The 15,851-nt window shown below is 32.5% G+C and overlaps 2 protein-coding genes across 2 annotated transcripts; one reads left to right on the top strand and one right to left on the bottom strand.

Moving 5' to 3' along the window:
- The first annotated feature begins 877 nt into the window (after positions 1-877).
- Positions 878-2,117, top strand: LOC122590103 (U-box domain-containing protein 3-like). Its single transcript, XM_043762438.1, has 2 exons — positions 878-1,114; positions 1,261-2,117. Exons 1-2 carry the CDS (start codon positions 894-896, stop codon positions 2,012-2,014), a joined length of 975 nt encoding a protein of 324 aa, XP_043618373.1. The 5' UTR covers positions 878-893; the 3' UTR covers positions 2,015-2,117.
- A 1,876-nt stretch (positions 2,118-3,993) lies between these two features.
- Positions 3,994-8,563, bottom strand: LOC122587047 (altered inheritance of mitochondria protein 32-like). Its single transcript, XM_043759117.1, has 5 exons — positions 8,200-8,563; positions 7,992-8,077; positions 6,061-6,366; positions 5,876-5,959; positions 3,994-4,750 (listed from the first exon to the last, which is right to left on the bottom strand). Exons 1-5 carry the CDS (start codon positions 8,464-8,466, stop codon positions 4,417-4,419), a joined length of 1,077 nt encoding a protein of 358 aa, XP_043615052.1. The 5' UTR covers positions 8,467-8,563; the 3' UTR covers positions 3,994-4,416.
- Positions 8,564-15,851: the final 7,288 nt, after the last annotated feature.

The following is a 15,851-nucleotide window of genomic DNA, read 5'->3' as shown; positions in this document are numbered from 1 at the left end:
GACGTATGTCTCCTTTAGGATCTTCATACACAGTTTTTCAGCTTTTCAATGCTTGAAATAGGAAGAGACTCAACTGAAATCAATAAAATCAAGCTGAAATTAGCTTCAGAAGGAAATAACGAGAAGAAATACCTTGTCAGAACCGAGACTGAAACTGAGCCATGTCATTTTTTGGGGGAAATGACACGGCTAATAAAATTTACATAATAAATAAATAAAAAATAATGTCATGTCATTAAAAAATGCTACGTAATAAAAAAATGTCTACGTCATCATGTACACATGTCAAATGTTACTATTTTCGAGAATAAATGAAAGTTCATTGCTAAAAAGTAAAACTTTTAAAGGTCACTGCTATTTTTGTGAATTGATCGAAAGGTGCTTTTTAATTTCTGCAGTTATCCCTTCTCTAAATCATAAAGGCTATGGTTAACCTTAAGTGAAATGCTGTGCATGAGTGTTGAAGATTATTTTTGGAGGACAGATACTTATATATACACACAAGTTGCGTTTTAGGCTGCAAATAGTAAAATCCAAAGTTTAAAGAATAGAAATGGCAAAAGAGGATGAATTTATACACATGGGGTAGTTTATTTATTTCCATGAAAGCTAGTGCAGTCTCTTCTATATAAAGAAAGTTTTAAAAGATCCCAATCCCCAACTCCAAACAGTCGCCGGAAAAAGTTGCCTAATTTAACATATGGTCCATAGGGAATAGTAGCCTTTGCTTCTCTTCCAAATTTACTCATTAAAGGAACAAAAAAAAAAAGCATATCAGACTACTTGCAACATCAAGTCAAGTAACTAATATATACTCTCTTATATATATTTTGCTTCATTTTGCGTACCATATCAAAAAAAAAAAAAAAAAAAAAACATACATACCCGAAATCATGGCTGAAGTTCAGGTCGTGCAAGCGCTTTTATTCGGTGATCAAGAAGCCAAGGTTGCGGCTGCTGAGACGGTTATACATCTCACGAACAAGCAGAGACAGAGATTGGTTGATATTGGAGCCATTCCTCCTATTGTCTCCATGCTTCATGCTTCTCGAGATTTAAAATCTGCAGAATCCGCGATTTTTGCTCTGCTCAGTCTTGCATATGGCAGTGAAAGGTTCGGCTTGTTTCTTGTGCTCTCATACAACATTACATGTAAACACTTATGATTAAGTTTGTACACTTGATCAATTTTTATGTATATTCTGACTCGGCTTATCCAACTCTGCTACTGTACTAATACTTTGTGTGTTACGTTTACAGAAACAAGATCCGGATTGCAAAGTCAGGAGCAATTCCTCTACTTTTAAACATCATACAATCCGAAATCCATCCATTGGTGGATCATGGAATAGCAGCCCTTTTGGTCTTATCATCATGCTCAGCAAACAAACCAGCAATGGCAGACTCGGGTGCCATTCAAATCCTAAACGAAACGCTTCTTAAAAACAATAACACCCAAGTAAACCTCGATATCATAGTCACTCTCCATAACCTATCACCGTGGATTCCCACCGCTCTCTTATCATATACATCATCTTGTTTAATTTGTCTCATTAACGAGTCTGAAAAATCATCAAAATTAGTTGAAAAATCAATGGGTTTACTTGAAAACATTGTTTCTGCATCGGATGTTGCCCTGAGAGAGATCGGTTTGACCAATGTCGGGATTCAGGAACTTGTCGAGACTATAGAAGAAGGTTCAAAGCAGTCTAAAGAGTCTGCAGTTGGGATACTGTTAATGATATGTGAGAGTGGTAAGGAAGTATACAGAGGGAGGATTTTAAGAGAAGGGGCGATTCCTGGATTACTACAGCTTAGTATTGATGGAACAAAACGAGCTAAAGGAAAAGCAAAATCACTGCTTCGGCTTTTGAGGGATTGTTCAAGTGACTGTAGAAGTGAAAGATCAAAGAATGTGGTTTTGGAACAGGTAATGGGGGAGATTGATAGAGGTGAAATGGGAGAAATGGAGCTTGGAATGATGGAGGAGATGATTGCTAGGCTTTCTACATGATGAATCTTCTTATGTAGGAAAAAACAAGTTCACGATGTTTGTGATTGTATATATATATATATCCATTTCATGTATGGAATTAAATTCCAGCTGATTATAGTTAGAAGAGTAATTTCAAGACAGCTTTTTAACGAGTTAAATAAATATATATGAAAAATTATAAGCCAAACAACGGTCGAAAGGGTTCAAACTGACTTGCTAAAGGTCTACAAACTTCTTATTTTCCGTTTTTTAATCATAATGGCGTTAAATCGTTTTTGTTAACATATTCGAGTGGTGCCTCTAGTAAACTAGGAGAAAAGAATATTAGAATATCGACCCAACCCACCCATGTTGTATCTTACCACAAGTTACTTGAAGTATCACAATTATACTTGAAATTTAAATCAACAATTACCTCATGGAAAGACCTTAACCCGAGTGGGTAACTTCAGTAACAAATTGTCCGATTTAGAAAGCAAATTGAGCCAAAACAATCACGATGCTATTCTTGAGCAATTTATATGACAAGTCAAAGACACAAATTGATTTCAGATTATTTTTTTAACTGCCTCATGGTCAGTTGGTCACTGTGTCATGGACTTTTAGGTTTCGATATTTATCTCACTATACACATCCGAGCATTCAGCCAACTCTAATGTTTAGCTTTCGCCGGCAACTGACACTATCATATCGAGCCGCTTTTGCAACTACTCTACTTCTGTAAATCTCTGTCTCAATATACTATTATTAAACTTTACCTGGTTTACAATTGTTTGGTATAAATCTACTTTCAATGCAGACCCTATTAAACAATCCAAGATGCAACTTCCAAGTTCAGCTGAGTAGCTGACATCCTTATATATTGTTACAATTTATAAACTTCCAAGGGTCCAATACAAATATATCCAAAAGGCCTGAGCACGAGATCTGACCAGGTCAAACCAAGACACATTTTTGTTTAGGACTGAGAATTGCCATTGGTCCTTAACTCCTTAGTCCCGACAGTTCTAGATATTGAAGGTCTTCTTTATAGTAATATTGAATGTCTCATTTTGATTTTAAACATTTTATATATGTATAAATATAGTATAATGGAACTGGTTCACTTAAGGCATACTGCCATGCCCAGATATCGATACATTTTGGAGCCTAGGCCCGTTTTTCTGCAACTCTGCTCCAACAAACCTGTAATCTAGCTGAAGCAATTTAAGGTTCCAAAGGGCCAAGTAGTTTTATATAGAAAAATAACTAGATTTTAGACACGTGTCCAACACTGGACACGGGATTTACGATATTAACAATATTAGATCTTTATACATTCAAGTCATAAAAGCTTACAATTTTAAAAAAACATGGTTTTAAGTGTTATATTTTACAAGTTGTAGTACAATAATCATAGGTTTCTTACTGTCATTATTAGCCTAGACATATTGATGGAATTGTTTGTCGTAGTCATTTCACAAGACACATGCTATATATAATAATTTATCCATTATAATATATTTTGAAACAGATGTACTCATAATGTGATATTATTAGAAAAAATAATTAAGAATTAAAATATAAACATATTTGTGATCCCGAACTTGACATTCAAGTATATGTATTTAATCATGATGCACGTTCATAACACGCATATGTTTATTTTCAATCACTTATTAATGATAATATGATAATAATTAGAATTGTTTTTATATTTTTTATAACAATTAGGACTCTTCTAATATTTGTTAATAAATCATTAGGTTTTCAAATAAATATTTTTTTGTAGAAAATATTTCATATGTTAAATTTTTTTTATTTAATTAAATGATTGTAAATTTTAAAAAATTCTGTCAAGTTGATGAGTAAAAATAAATATAAATTAAGTATCCAGTAACAAGAACTTCAAACCAACTATATCTCTCATCTACTAAACAATTTACTGGAAAACAGAACATCAAGATATCTATGACACCCAAGAATAGAGCCTCATATATCCACAATATAAGCAGTCATTCAAAAATAATAAAGCCTATTTCATTGCACATAATCAAATAATATCACATCATTTGTATTACAATATCAAATGATCTCGCAACATACTAATCAACACTGTATAAACCCCTTTAAGCTAATATCATATAACATTTGTTGATCACTTGTAACATGGTATCCTGAATTCAAAATGAAACAAGCATATAGGATCACCAATATACCAGATTGATGCTAATCAGTACCCTTACAAACAGGGTAATATACTGAATACTATTTTTGTAAACGTAGAAGAGCTAAGTGCCTAAGTAGATCAACTCATTTGTGTTTTTTGTAGTGATTACAATCTTGACACAACATAGAACTTTAAAATCTGTTATAGGGTCGTAAAACCATCCACCAAAAAAGCCAAGTGGCACAGAAGTGGTACTCCATGGGAGAAAAACTCACCGTGACCTTTTATACAGGCTATAGGCCACAGCTACAGTTGCCACCGCCCCGACAACAGCAGCAGCAGTAAAAATCTCATGTTGCTCCCATTTTCTTGTGAAGAAGTTCAGTTTATAGGTCACCTTCTTTCCCTCCTTTTTTGTTTCTGAACTTTCATTTTTGCAGCATGAGAATCCATTAGCACCTTGACAGCAGCCTCCAAAATTTTCCTTCTCATCAGTGATGCTGCTTATGTTATCGGTCTCACTGGCCTTGGTATCGTTTCCATTTGGAAGTGACTGTTCGACAACCTTTTCAGTTTTTTCAACAGGAGGAATCCCCATTTCGCCCCTGAAATCAATTGAATCCACTATGTCATGTATTTGAGTTAAGCGGAACTTTTAGTAAGAGAAACTAAAATAGACCCAAATGTTTACCAACGAATAGATTTGGGTTATCTCTTTAAAGCTAACGGGTCAAAACAGAATTTAAAAAAAGCAGCGCACAGCCAAACCCAGCTAACTCTCTGATGGAGGATTAAATGAAGTACTAATAATTTTGAAATCATTTAAACAGGAATAGGAAGTTAGTGACATGTGTAAAAGCACCCTATCTTGACCGTTAAACCAAACCCACCCAATTTGCCATTTATATTTTTACTATCTAAGCACAAGCCAGGTAGATGCATTATCAAGGTACAATTAATGAATTAATTGTACTCTTGTTACTGTCAAACTTCAACTACTATATCAATAGCATATCATGCGAAATAATTAATCCTCCTAAAATTTCCTCATAGAAACCCTCCTAATACCATAACATATAGCCATATAGGTCATGAGCTATGCATAAGATCCCAATAGCATATCTAGTTAACGAAAAGATATTAATACAGTAATAGGATTAAGGATCCCAATAGCATCTCCAATGAACGAACAGTATTAGCACGATCCCATAGCATCTCCAATACTCTTTAACATAAGATCAGCATTGAATGATCCATTTAGCAAGTTCAGATGAAGTATATTATATATAACTTATCTAAGATGGCATGTGCATCAAATCATATCATTACTAGTTGATTATCACTATTATTATCATCTTACCACAGTTGAGGAAGAAAAATGAAAATAATAAAAAGGCAGAGCCCCAAACTGAAATATAAATGGTTTAGACTATTGTTCTGCTTCATTCATGGTGAGGTTCCTAATAATGGTTATAAACTTATAATCAGATTATTATGCCAGGTTTAAACTCAAAAAAAATTGTTAAAAATAAGCGAAAGGTTTAAAATATAAACACCAATTGGCAAAAACATATGAATAATATTTAAAGACAAGAAACTACCAGAAATACCCATAAAACTGCTTCCAACAGGTGCTGACTGGTTATAGGACTAAATTCCCTAACCGATTCTATCATATATAAAATAATCGACAGTCAATGGAGCCAAGTAGATAACAGGGAAGAGGTTACCTCCAAATCCTTTCAATGATCTCACCCTTCTTGATATGTTGTTCAAGCAATTCAGGCACATCATTTGGGGTAACATAACCATACCTGTAATACAAGAACATAAACATATGAAAAAAAGCCTTAAGGAGGGCTGCAAACAAACAAGATATGTAAAAAATAAAAAGCATGTTAATGAACTGGTTTACCAATGCCCAGACACTTTCCCATCTTCAACTGCACTGTATATTATCAAATTCCCTGCATACTTGTGGCCCCCAATGTGTGAGCAAGGACTCACAAACACCTGATCCTTCAGTCCTTTCACTTCAATCTCCTCATTGAACTTCTCAATCAAGGCTGGTCCACAAACACCACACCTTTTATCTCGACTGTTATGAGCACACACAAATACGTATGAACCTGTCACAACCTCCGCTGTTGCAAAATTCCATGGTTTACTATTGACAAGAACTTCCTCCACAAAGCTATCAATGTTTGATTCTTCCAAACCCCTTTAATCACAAACAAAAAAAATCAATAACCTACCTAAGAATTTGAGAGTAAAAAACGACACTTTCTTAAGTAAAGGTGCATGATGGTAATGACCGATTATCTTATACACAAAACTGCCTATCCATAGTTAACTTAAGCAAGAAGGTAATGAAGTCCCTTCAAGGTAGGTGATACTGTAGCTTCATAGGCACAAATAAACCGGTTTCATTAGTTCATATATGCAAATATATACAGCCTAGAAATACAACAAAACAACAGCGAACTTCAAACTCAGGATTCAAGAGAAAATAATATGCTAACAGAAGTATTAGCAATCAAAACCACATAAGCCGGTATCACTCATTCATAAACAATCACCTAATTAAGCAAGTAAATAGTACTCATAAAGATTCACAAGGCTTGAAGTATAATTCCACTTTCAAATTGACAAAAGTAACACGTCAGATGTACATATAAACCGTCAAAACAGATCTGAAACTTATATCAGCAAACATGAACTTTCACAAGAACATGTACACAAAATTCTGAACCCTATCAAAGCTTACGATTCAATGATTCAAAACCTTCATCTTGTTAAACATATCAACTAAAATTATTATAATCGCTCGCAGATGACATAACTGAACTTTCACTTTCAAAATTAAAAGAAAAAAAAAAAGTTTTAGATAAAAAAAATACAACTGTAAAACAATATATGAAACCTAAATGCAATCTGGCATGAACTTATCAACAAATGTTAAACACAGTACCAAATAATATGCTAACTCAAATATCAGTGTAACAAACCTACATAAGCCGGGATATCTAGCTTCACATTTCACCGATTCAAAATTTCCATTTACTTAAGCATGTTTTGTGAATATCTCATAACGATTTGAAGAAGATATGGAGCACATAAAGCAATTTTAAAAATTGAGAGAGCAACAAGTCATATATACATACAGAATCGCTAAACAAGTCACGAAACATAAATCAAATCCAACATGAACTTCTACAAAAATATTATACGGAATATAAGGCCACAGCAAACCTTACATTCACTTGTTCAAAATCTTCACCTAACTAGGCATATTCGGAACATTTCTCACAACAATTTGCACATAACATCTTGCATGGTTTAACTTCAAATATGAAGGACAAAACAGGCTGCGGATACAAATGGAACCGCATAGAAAATCTGAAACCTTTAAACCGAATCTAACACGAGCTTATGCAAACACATATTCTGTAATCAGAACCCTGATAACGGATGAACCTTACAATTCACCGACGCAGCCAGTCATAGATACATATAGAATTCAGTCAAACTAAATCTGATATCTATATCTAATCCAACACCAGCTTGCACAATATATATATATACTGAATTTGAAACCCTAGCTGACATCATATTTCACTAAATCAAAATCTTCAACTAGTTAACCGTATCTAGCAAAATTCTCATAACAACCGGCAAAAGCATAAGCATAATTCCGCTTTCAATAACCATACCGCAGATATACATACATAACCGTTAAACAAAATCTCAAAACCTAAATCAAACCTACAAATAACTCACACAGATATATATATATATATATATATAATATTAAACCCTAGCTGGCTAAAATTATCAAAAACGTACCTGTACTTAATCATATCAGGAAAAATCAAAACATCTCCGTCAGTCAAACCATTAGCATCACCGCCTTCGCATATCGTCAACAAACCCTACAAAAGTCAAATATATACAAATCACTAATCGGAACTTAAGACTTTCAAAAAGCTAAACGAAGCAGCTAATATACATATATATATATATACACACACATATAGCGAAAGGGAGAAAGTACCTTAGCAGGCAGATCATCCTTACGAGCTCTAATAGCACCAGCGAGACGCTTAGGAAGCGGATCGGAGACAGAAGATTCAACGCGAGCAGGCCAGTCTTGATAAGTCTTGTAAACGAGAAAAACGTGACGTTCGTACGGATGAACGGATCCAGAGAGATTTTCGGAGAACATCTCTTGCCGTTGGAATCCGTATTTGATTTCGTCATCATCAACTAGAACGGAATCAGTAGAGATGTCAGTTGTAGCATTTTCAGGTGTGGCCGCCATGCCGGAAAAGGATTGACGTTAGTCGGAGTAGAAGGAAAAGAAAAAAAAAAGGGAGTCAAAATTGGACAGGCTAACTGTTGAAACTTGAAAAGAAATGGGTTTTTGGTTTATATAGGAAAAAAAAGAAAGATGAAAATAGATATTTGTTGGTGACGTGTACTGTAGGTGTAGGTTTTAGACTACAAAATCGGAATGGTACTCGAGCGGTAAAAATAAAAAACAAAAACCACAATAGTATTTAACGGATTAGGATTATCAGTACACGAAACTTGACCAAGCAACTTTCTTGTCTTACGATATTTATATCACCCATTATGGAAAGAGATGAAAATTGCATATCATATAAGAATTAACCGAATCAGATATAACTGAAACTTGTACTTTTTATTATAGCTCAGTGGTTGAACACTAGCTTCACATATTGAAGGTCTTGAGTTCGAGACATGGAAAAGTTATTTAAAAGAAGTTTCGCAAAAAGTCCTGCAGGTTTGAGTCCTGTAGAGTGGGCAGGGTTTTACCCAATGTCGTGTCTTCGGGCGGTTTAGTTGGGGGTTTCTCCTCCTACTAGGTCTTGAGGGTGAGGGGGCTCTCTGACGCGGACCCGGTTAAGACAACATAAGTTTGATCCCCTATTGCGAACAAATGATTTACCTTTCAAAAATGCCTTAGCCGTACGGGCTCTGCCCTCGGATTTAAAAGTTCGTCGAAAGTATATCGAATAACATAACTAATGAAAAAACATGAAATTTTAAGAACACCCATATAATTTTTATAATTTATCAATGTACGGTTTTTGAGATAAAAGATTTTAGATGAATTAGAGGAATAAAATTATTTATGGAATAGATGGAAAATGAGCGGTTGAGATTTGATGAGAGAGAGAACAATGAGTGGTTGAGATTTGTATTATGAATAAGTGACAGGAGTATTTTGGGGTTTTCAACTACTTAAAGTTGAATAAATGGAGAGAGCAAATGCTTTATAATAGATAGAGATAAAGATATATGTAAAATGATATGTAAAAGTATGAAAATTTTGATTATTAATGTATTTTATTTTTTTAAAAAAAACTGCTTGAGAGTCGTCTGAAGTTTGTCCTGCCATTCATACTTTACCTCGAAAACGCACTGAACTAATAATAAATAAACACAGTTTTTTAATAAAATCTAATGATAATAATTTATATATGATTATGTGCTATATACTGTAGTGATATATAAATTAATAATAATAATATTTCTTAAGAGATATATGTTCTATTGCATGTTGACATTTTGATATATACATACTAGTTAAATAAAGCACAAAAATTGTTATTTAGAATATAATACTTGATTAAACAGTTTGTTATTTGTCTATGTGTGCATACTTACGCAAACAATCACACAATTGAGAGCAAAACGTGGAAGCAACATGAATCATGCTCTATAAAATATTGTGATGCTGAGTTACTCATGTTATGTGGTGGTGATGTGACAGATGATGGTGATGTGACGGATGAAGACAGCGATAAATGGTAATGGTAAAGGCAGTGAGTATTAATGGTGGTGAGAATATTGATTATTGTACTTTGATGTAATGTAAACAATGTAAATGTGATAATATAAATATTTTAGAAAATAAAAGTTTATATTGTAAATTAATAAAATAAAAAAATATGATTTAAATTAGTTTAATAAAGATAAAATATGTAAATTTTAATAACTCTTTTAATATTGGGGAAAGCATGCGTACTGCGTGTGGTACCTAACTTAAGTACTACTACTCTTAGAGACAGAGGAGTTAATATGTACATTTCACAAATTTCAGGGGGCAAAATAAATTATCTTTTCTTTACCATGTTGTAGTACATATTACTCCCCCTTTATTTTTAGGAGGTTCATTAAGGCCGGAGCCAATGCATTGTCGATGGGCATGTCGACAAAGCCGTCGACGAGGACAAGGTTGGCAGCTGCTTCATCGGTGGGCAAGTCCTCAAGTTTCATCGATGCACCGAAGGTGTCGACGGAAGGGGGGAGCGTATGAGGGTCCGACAATACGAGTAAAACAAAAAAAAAAAAAAAAAAAACCTTTTTTCAAAAAATTTTGTATGTAACGGTTACATTCTTTTTTATATATATATTTTTTTTTCTCTTTTCAATCTTTATTTAAACAACCCTTTCACACTTTCAAACAACACACACACACAAACACATAAACTCTTGTTCACCTACAATCCTTTCATTTAAACAAAAACTCTTTCAAATCATTTCTCATTCTTCACCTAAATCATGTTTCGAAACAACGAAAACCTTAACCAAAACCAAAGCCAAACAAGCCAAAAATGTGGCGTTGAAGAAAGTTAGTCAACAGGGCCGGCAAAACGGGGTGGATGATAGACAGGTGTTCAACGCGCCCATAGCGTTGTATAAGAGAACGACAGGGGAGAAACATTGGCTTTACCAGAAGTGCTATGACCTTTTTCATGACGTGGTCACCTTTTGGAACGACAACACCTCGACGAGTAGGCAACCGACACCGGTGGTAGATTTGACTACCAACGAGTAGGTAACCAGCTGCAAATGAAATGGGTCCCTTATTTGAAGGGTTATTTGGCGACGGCCCGATTAGGCGACACCGGGTCACAACGTAAGCTGTAGGTTGTCTAGTTCATCTGATGCAACATCTAACTTGCCATCGGGTTCCGAAGCGGCCCAAAGTATTACTGCGTATGTTCGAATGCAACAAGAAGCTTTGGAACATGCCCAGATTAGGGATGCCATGAAGTTTTGGCAAAACCGATTCCAACGTGTCTGATGTGTAATTTCGAGTCTTAAAATTTATAACACGAATCACCTAGCGACTGACTACTACACACTTGCAGGCAGTGGACCCGTTCGTATGCAGTATAGTTAACTTGGTAAATCCGAGGTCGAACACAAGGACTTTGAAAGCAGTTGTTAAAATAAAGTAATTCAAATTAAAAAGAGGTTTTGTGGCCGAATTGCCACTTTGCAAATAATTAGTAGAAAAAGGTTAGTAATTCCATAGGATTAATCGCAAAGAGAATTTTGATGTTGAATCTTAACAAGAATTATTGGTTGAACGACTCAAAAGGTAGATAAGATGAACTCCCGTTATACTTGAAACTTTAACTGCTCGAAATATAATTATTGCTACCGCACTTAAAAAATTACTCAAAACAGTCAAGCATTAAGAACCTAAGTTGATTTTATGATTTAATCTTAAAAAGCTTTCTCCCGAACTGCTTATTCGCCTAATCAGATCCTTCTATCATAAGCGTTTACACACTCAAAATGGATTTAATTGTTTAAAATCTTTATCATTGGTTTCTCCCGAACTCCACCGATTTTAGGTTAATTATAGACCGATCAACCGTTTCATAAACCAATTGACAATGACATAGATTTCTCTTGAGCTTCTAATTACAATTATCAATCAATTAATATAAAAGATAAAAACTATATTTAAACCCAAATAAATGTGGATCTATGATTAAACATAAAAATCTTGTTCAACACTTGCAAGCAACATTAAATCGACCCTATGACATGCTTACTGCCCAAGCGGGTGCAAGAGATTTAGCTACTCATATTAAAAAGACAAGAACAAACAAATAAAGAAGAAATCATATTATACCAAATGATTGAAGATAATCCGGTAGCAATGATGATTATAATCCAAAGCTGAAAAGATGTAAAACCCTAACAACTCTTTTGCTCCAAAGTGTTATTAACTATGAGAATACTAGAGAAAAATATGCTAAAATTCGACACTTAAATGCAGAACCCTAATCGTGCTTATATAGAAAAACCCCGTGTAACGCCCTTTATGTCACTAACGGCCGTTAGCATTGCACTAGAGCCCTAACGGGCGTTACCCACTTAACGAGCGTTACACGCCTCCATGAACTTCACAGCCATTATGTAACAAAACGCCCAGTTACAGGGAAAACACAAAATTCACTATGTAACGGTCGTGACATAGATAACGGGAGTTACACACTCCAGAATTCGTTTTCTTCGTCTTTCACTTGATTTCGACCGAATTCTTCTCCCGTTTCTTCCATATGTCATCAAAATCAACCAATTCATTCGTCTAATCAATTTCCAACCTGAAAACACTTAACACAAACTTAAAGCATCGAAAGTTGGATATAAAACTATAAAAATAACGAATAATTGGTCCTAAAGTCACGTGGGAAATGGTATAAATTATGGAACATCAGTGTCTGTCGAGGAAAGACTTGAATGCTCACATGTCATATCGAAAATACTTGCAAGAAAAGTTTGGGAGCAGGTTTTGTGCCTAAGCCGACGATGACAAGGAGGCCGACGACGACGATGAGTAGTTTTAATAATGTAGTTTAATTTTATCTAGTTTTAATTATGTAGTTTGTTTGAACTTAGTTGTAATGTGTTTACTTTTATTAATGTAATGTTTTTTTTAAAATAAAATTAAGTTTATGTATTTTATTTTTAAATATAAATTATAAATAAAAAGTTGTGGAAGAGATGAGGAAGAAGTGAGGAAGATGTAAGGTTGGTAGTAAGTGAGTAATAGATGATTTAGGAGAGAGAAAAACTGATGTAACAGTAAGAAATATGAAGAATGGTGTCTTGGGTTGGCTGAGGTCTAAAAGCAATAGGGTTATGTCCAAACTAACTTTAAGGGAAGACAACAAATTTTATAAAGAAGTTATATATAGTAAAAGGCTACCCATGTGATATGTAGTCATGACGATAAGACTACCAACCAATTCAACCCAATCTTTAATTAAAAAGTAATTTCTTACTCTTTCACATATACAATCCTACCTATCTCAAATTTTCATTTTTATTCACAACCCAACATAAACTATTTTTTTATTATATTATAATTATATAATATAATATATAATTATCTATAACATACTAAAAGAAATTATTATATTTCAAATTAATAAATAATTTATAAAATAATCTTATAAATATAAAAATAATAAAAAGGAAATAAAAATTAGTAAAATATTAAAAAATACATTTTTTAAAATAGTTTCATTTTTAATAAAACTTATGTGAAAATGTTCGTTATAAAAAAATAAAAAATATCATGAATTTGTATTTTTATAAAAGTCTATAGAATGTAAGATATTAAAGAAATACTAAAATGGGTTATTATTGATTATGTACAACAAAATATTAAAATGTATCTTCAAATCATATGAAGACATGTGGTGTGAACTTTGTAACAATGTAGATTGAATAAGAGGACAGTTCGTTGAAGATTGAAGTACAATTTTTTTATTTTTTTTAATATAATATTCACAAATCGAGGTAAGACCATCTTTATTGGTAAGCGGTTACCACATTTTGCAAATATTATATTAAAAAAAAACAATTGTACTTTAATCTTCAACAAACCGTCATCTTATTCAATCTATATTGTTACAAAGTTCACGCCACATGTCTTCGTATGATTTGAAGATACCTTTTAATATTTTTATTATACACAATCAATAATAACCCATATTAGTATTTTCTTTGATATCTTACAAATTCATGATATTTTATCATAATGAACATTTTGACATAAGTTTTATTAAAAATGGAACTATTTAAAAAAATGTATTTTTTAAAACATTTTACTAATTTTTATTTCCTTTTTATTATTTTTATATTTATAAGATTATTTTACAAATTATTTATTTATTTTAAATATAATAATTTCTTTTAGTATGTTATAGATAATTATATATTATATTATATAATTATAATATAATTAAAAAATAGTTTATGTTGGGTTGTGAATAAAAATGAAAATTTGAGATAGGTAGAATTGTATAGGTGAAAGAGTGAGAAATTATTTTTTAATTAAAGATTGGGTTGGATTAATTTACTGATGTGGTTAATCTAACAGCTCACAAATAAAGATGATCTAACATGTAACATGGATCGATTATGACATTATGTAACTAATTTACAATTCAGGTTAGCATCAAAGGAACGTAAAATCACAAAAAAGGAGCTTATGAATGAAAGACACATTCAGAAAAGCTATTATTTTCATGTCATATTTTACAACGTACCAATAAAATTTGGCAAATAAAATGTTAGCTCATTGCATTGTACACTAATAGTTGTAGAATAAATATATACATATACATATTAGATTAGATAAACCAAACCCAAACACTCAACAAAGTCGGTAGTTCGCTGGGTGTTTGATAGGCTGGAATGAGAAGGGGAAAGAAAATGAGAAAGTCTTTTTTTATTTAGTTGCATTAGAAAATGAGAATCGAGATTTTCATTTTCTTCATTTTCTCTGTCGAATGAATGAGAATAATTTATATATATATATATATCTTGTAAAAATGTTGATGGGGTCTAGGTATAAATTTAATTATTATTCATTGGTAAGGTGTTTGACTTTGGATTAATCAATCAAGGTTCGAGTCTCTTAGTAAAGGCAAATTGTTGGGGGTTGGGGGTAGGGAGGGGGGTCGATTGGTACGAGTTTTGTCCCTAAACATATGTGTATAGAGTAGTAGGAGTAAATTAACTTATCGTTAATATAATAATAACTAGGAATTACATGTCGCCCGATGGGCGACGTAAGTTTTTCAAAACGTTTACGTTTATGAGTGGGGTTAAGAAAAACCACAAATTTATAGGCGACAAAAAGTATTGAAAACCAAAAGTTTAAAAATACAAAATGAATGTATTAAACCCAAAAATAATAATAAAAAAAAGAATACGAAAACCAAATGAAAAAGTTAAAAAAAACAAATGTTACATGTAAAAAAGGTATAAAAGCCAAATGTTTAAAAGAATATAAAAGATATATAATGAAAAAAAAAACCAAAAAAACTAAAAAATAAGAAAACTAAAAAATATATAGCTTTTAAAAAAATTTATAACATTAAAAGTTATAAAAAATGGTGAATGTAATAAAGGTAAAAAAAATTTGTTACAAAAGATTTAAAAATATATATATATAAAGTTAGGGGATTGAAGTAATAAAAGAGAAACAAGAAGGACAGAAAAAAAAAAGGAAAGTGTAAATACTTTATTACTAAATAAATAAATAAAAAATAAAAAAATGAGGGGGGGAGGGGGGGGGGTTGTTGTTTTGAACCCACCCCCATAAACATAAACACCAACCACTCAGCTAAATCCATATTTTGTTTCATAATTGTTAATTCTGATATTTATATTTAAACGTCAGATAAAGACAAAAAGTACTGTTCGCATCTACTTCCTTTATTATAGTAAGTAATAATAATAATAATAATAATAATAGCAAAAGATCAAAATGTATGAGTGTTTGAAAAAAATAATAGAAATTGGAGGACTAAAATCGTCTTTGACTAAAAGTCCGGTCAAAGATGATGTAAGCATTTTAAT

The sequence above is a fragment of the Erigeron canadensis genome, chromosome 2 (assembly GCF_010389155.1).
Source record: "Erigeron canadensis isolate Cc75 chromosome 2, C_canadensis_v1, whole genome shotgun sequence".
In the NCBI taxonomy this organism is placed as follows: Eukaryota; Viridiplantae; Streptophyta; class Magnoliopsida; order Asterales; family Asteraceae; genus Erigeron; species Erigeron canadensis.
The sequence above is the reverse complement of the archived record's forward strand: the minus strand, read 5'-3'. Positions and strand labels throughout refer to the sequence as shown.

Bases quoted from the DNA above. Each gene is read 5' to 3' on its own strand.
- LOC122590103 (XM_043762438.1), top strand. From the start codon at position 894: ATGGCTGAAGTTCAGGTCGTGCAAGCGCTTTTATTCGGTGATCAAGAA. The intron at 1,115-1,260 runs GTTCGGCTTGTT...TTACGTTTACAG, and splicing joins CTTGCATATGGCAGTGAAAG to AAACAAGATCCGGATTGCAA.
- LOC122587047 (XM_043759117.1), bottom strand. From the start codon at position 8,466: ATGGCGGCCACACCTGAAAATGCTACAACTGACATCTCTACTGATTCC. The intron at 6,367-7,991 runs GTACGTTTTTGA...TTGTGATTAAAG, and splicing joins CCTGATATGATTAAGTACAG to GGGTTTGGAAGAATCAAACA. The intron at 4,751-5,875 runs GTAACCTCTTCC...AATTGATTTCAG, and splicing joins ATCATTGAAAGGATTTGGAG to GGGCGAAATGGGGATTCCTC.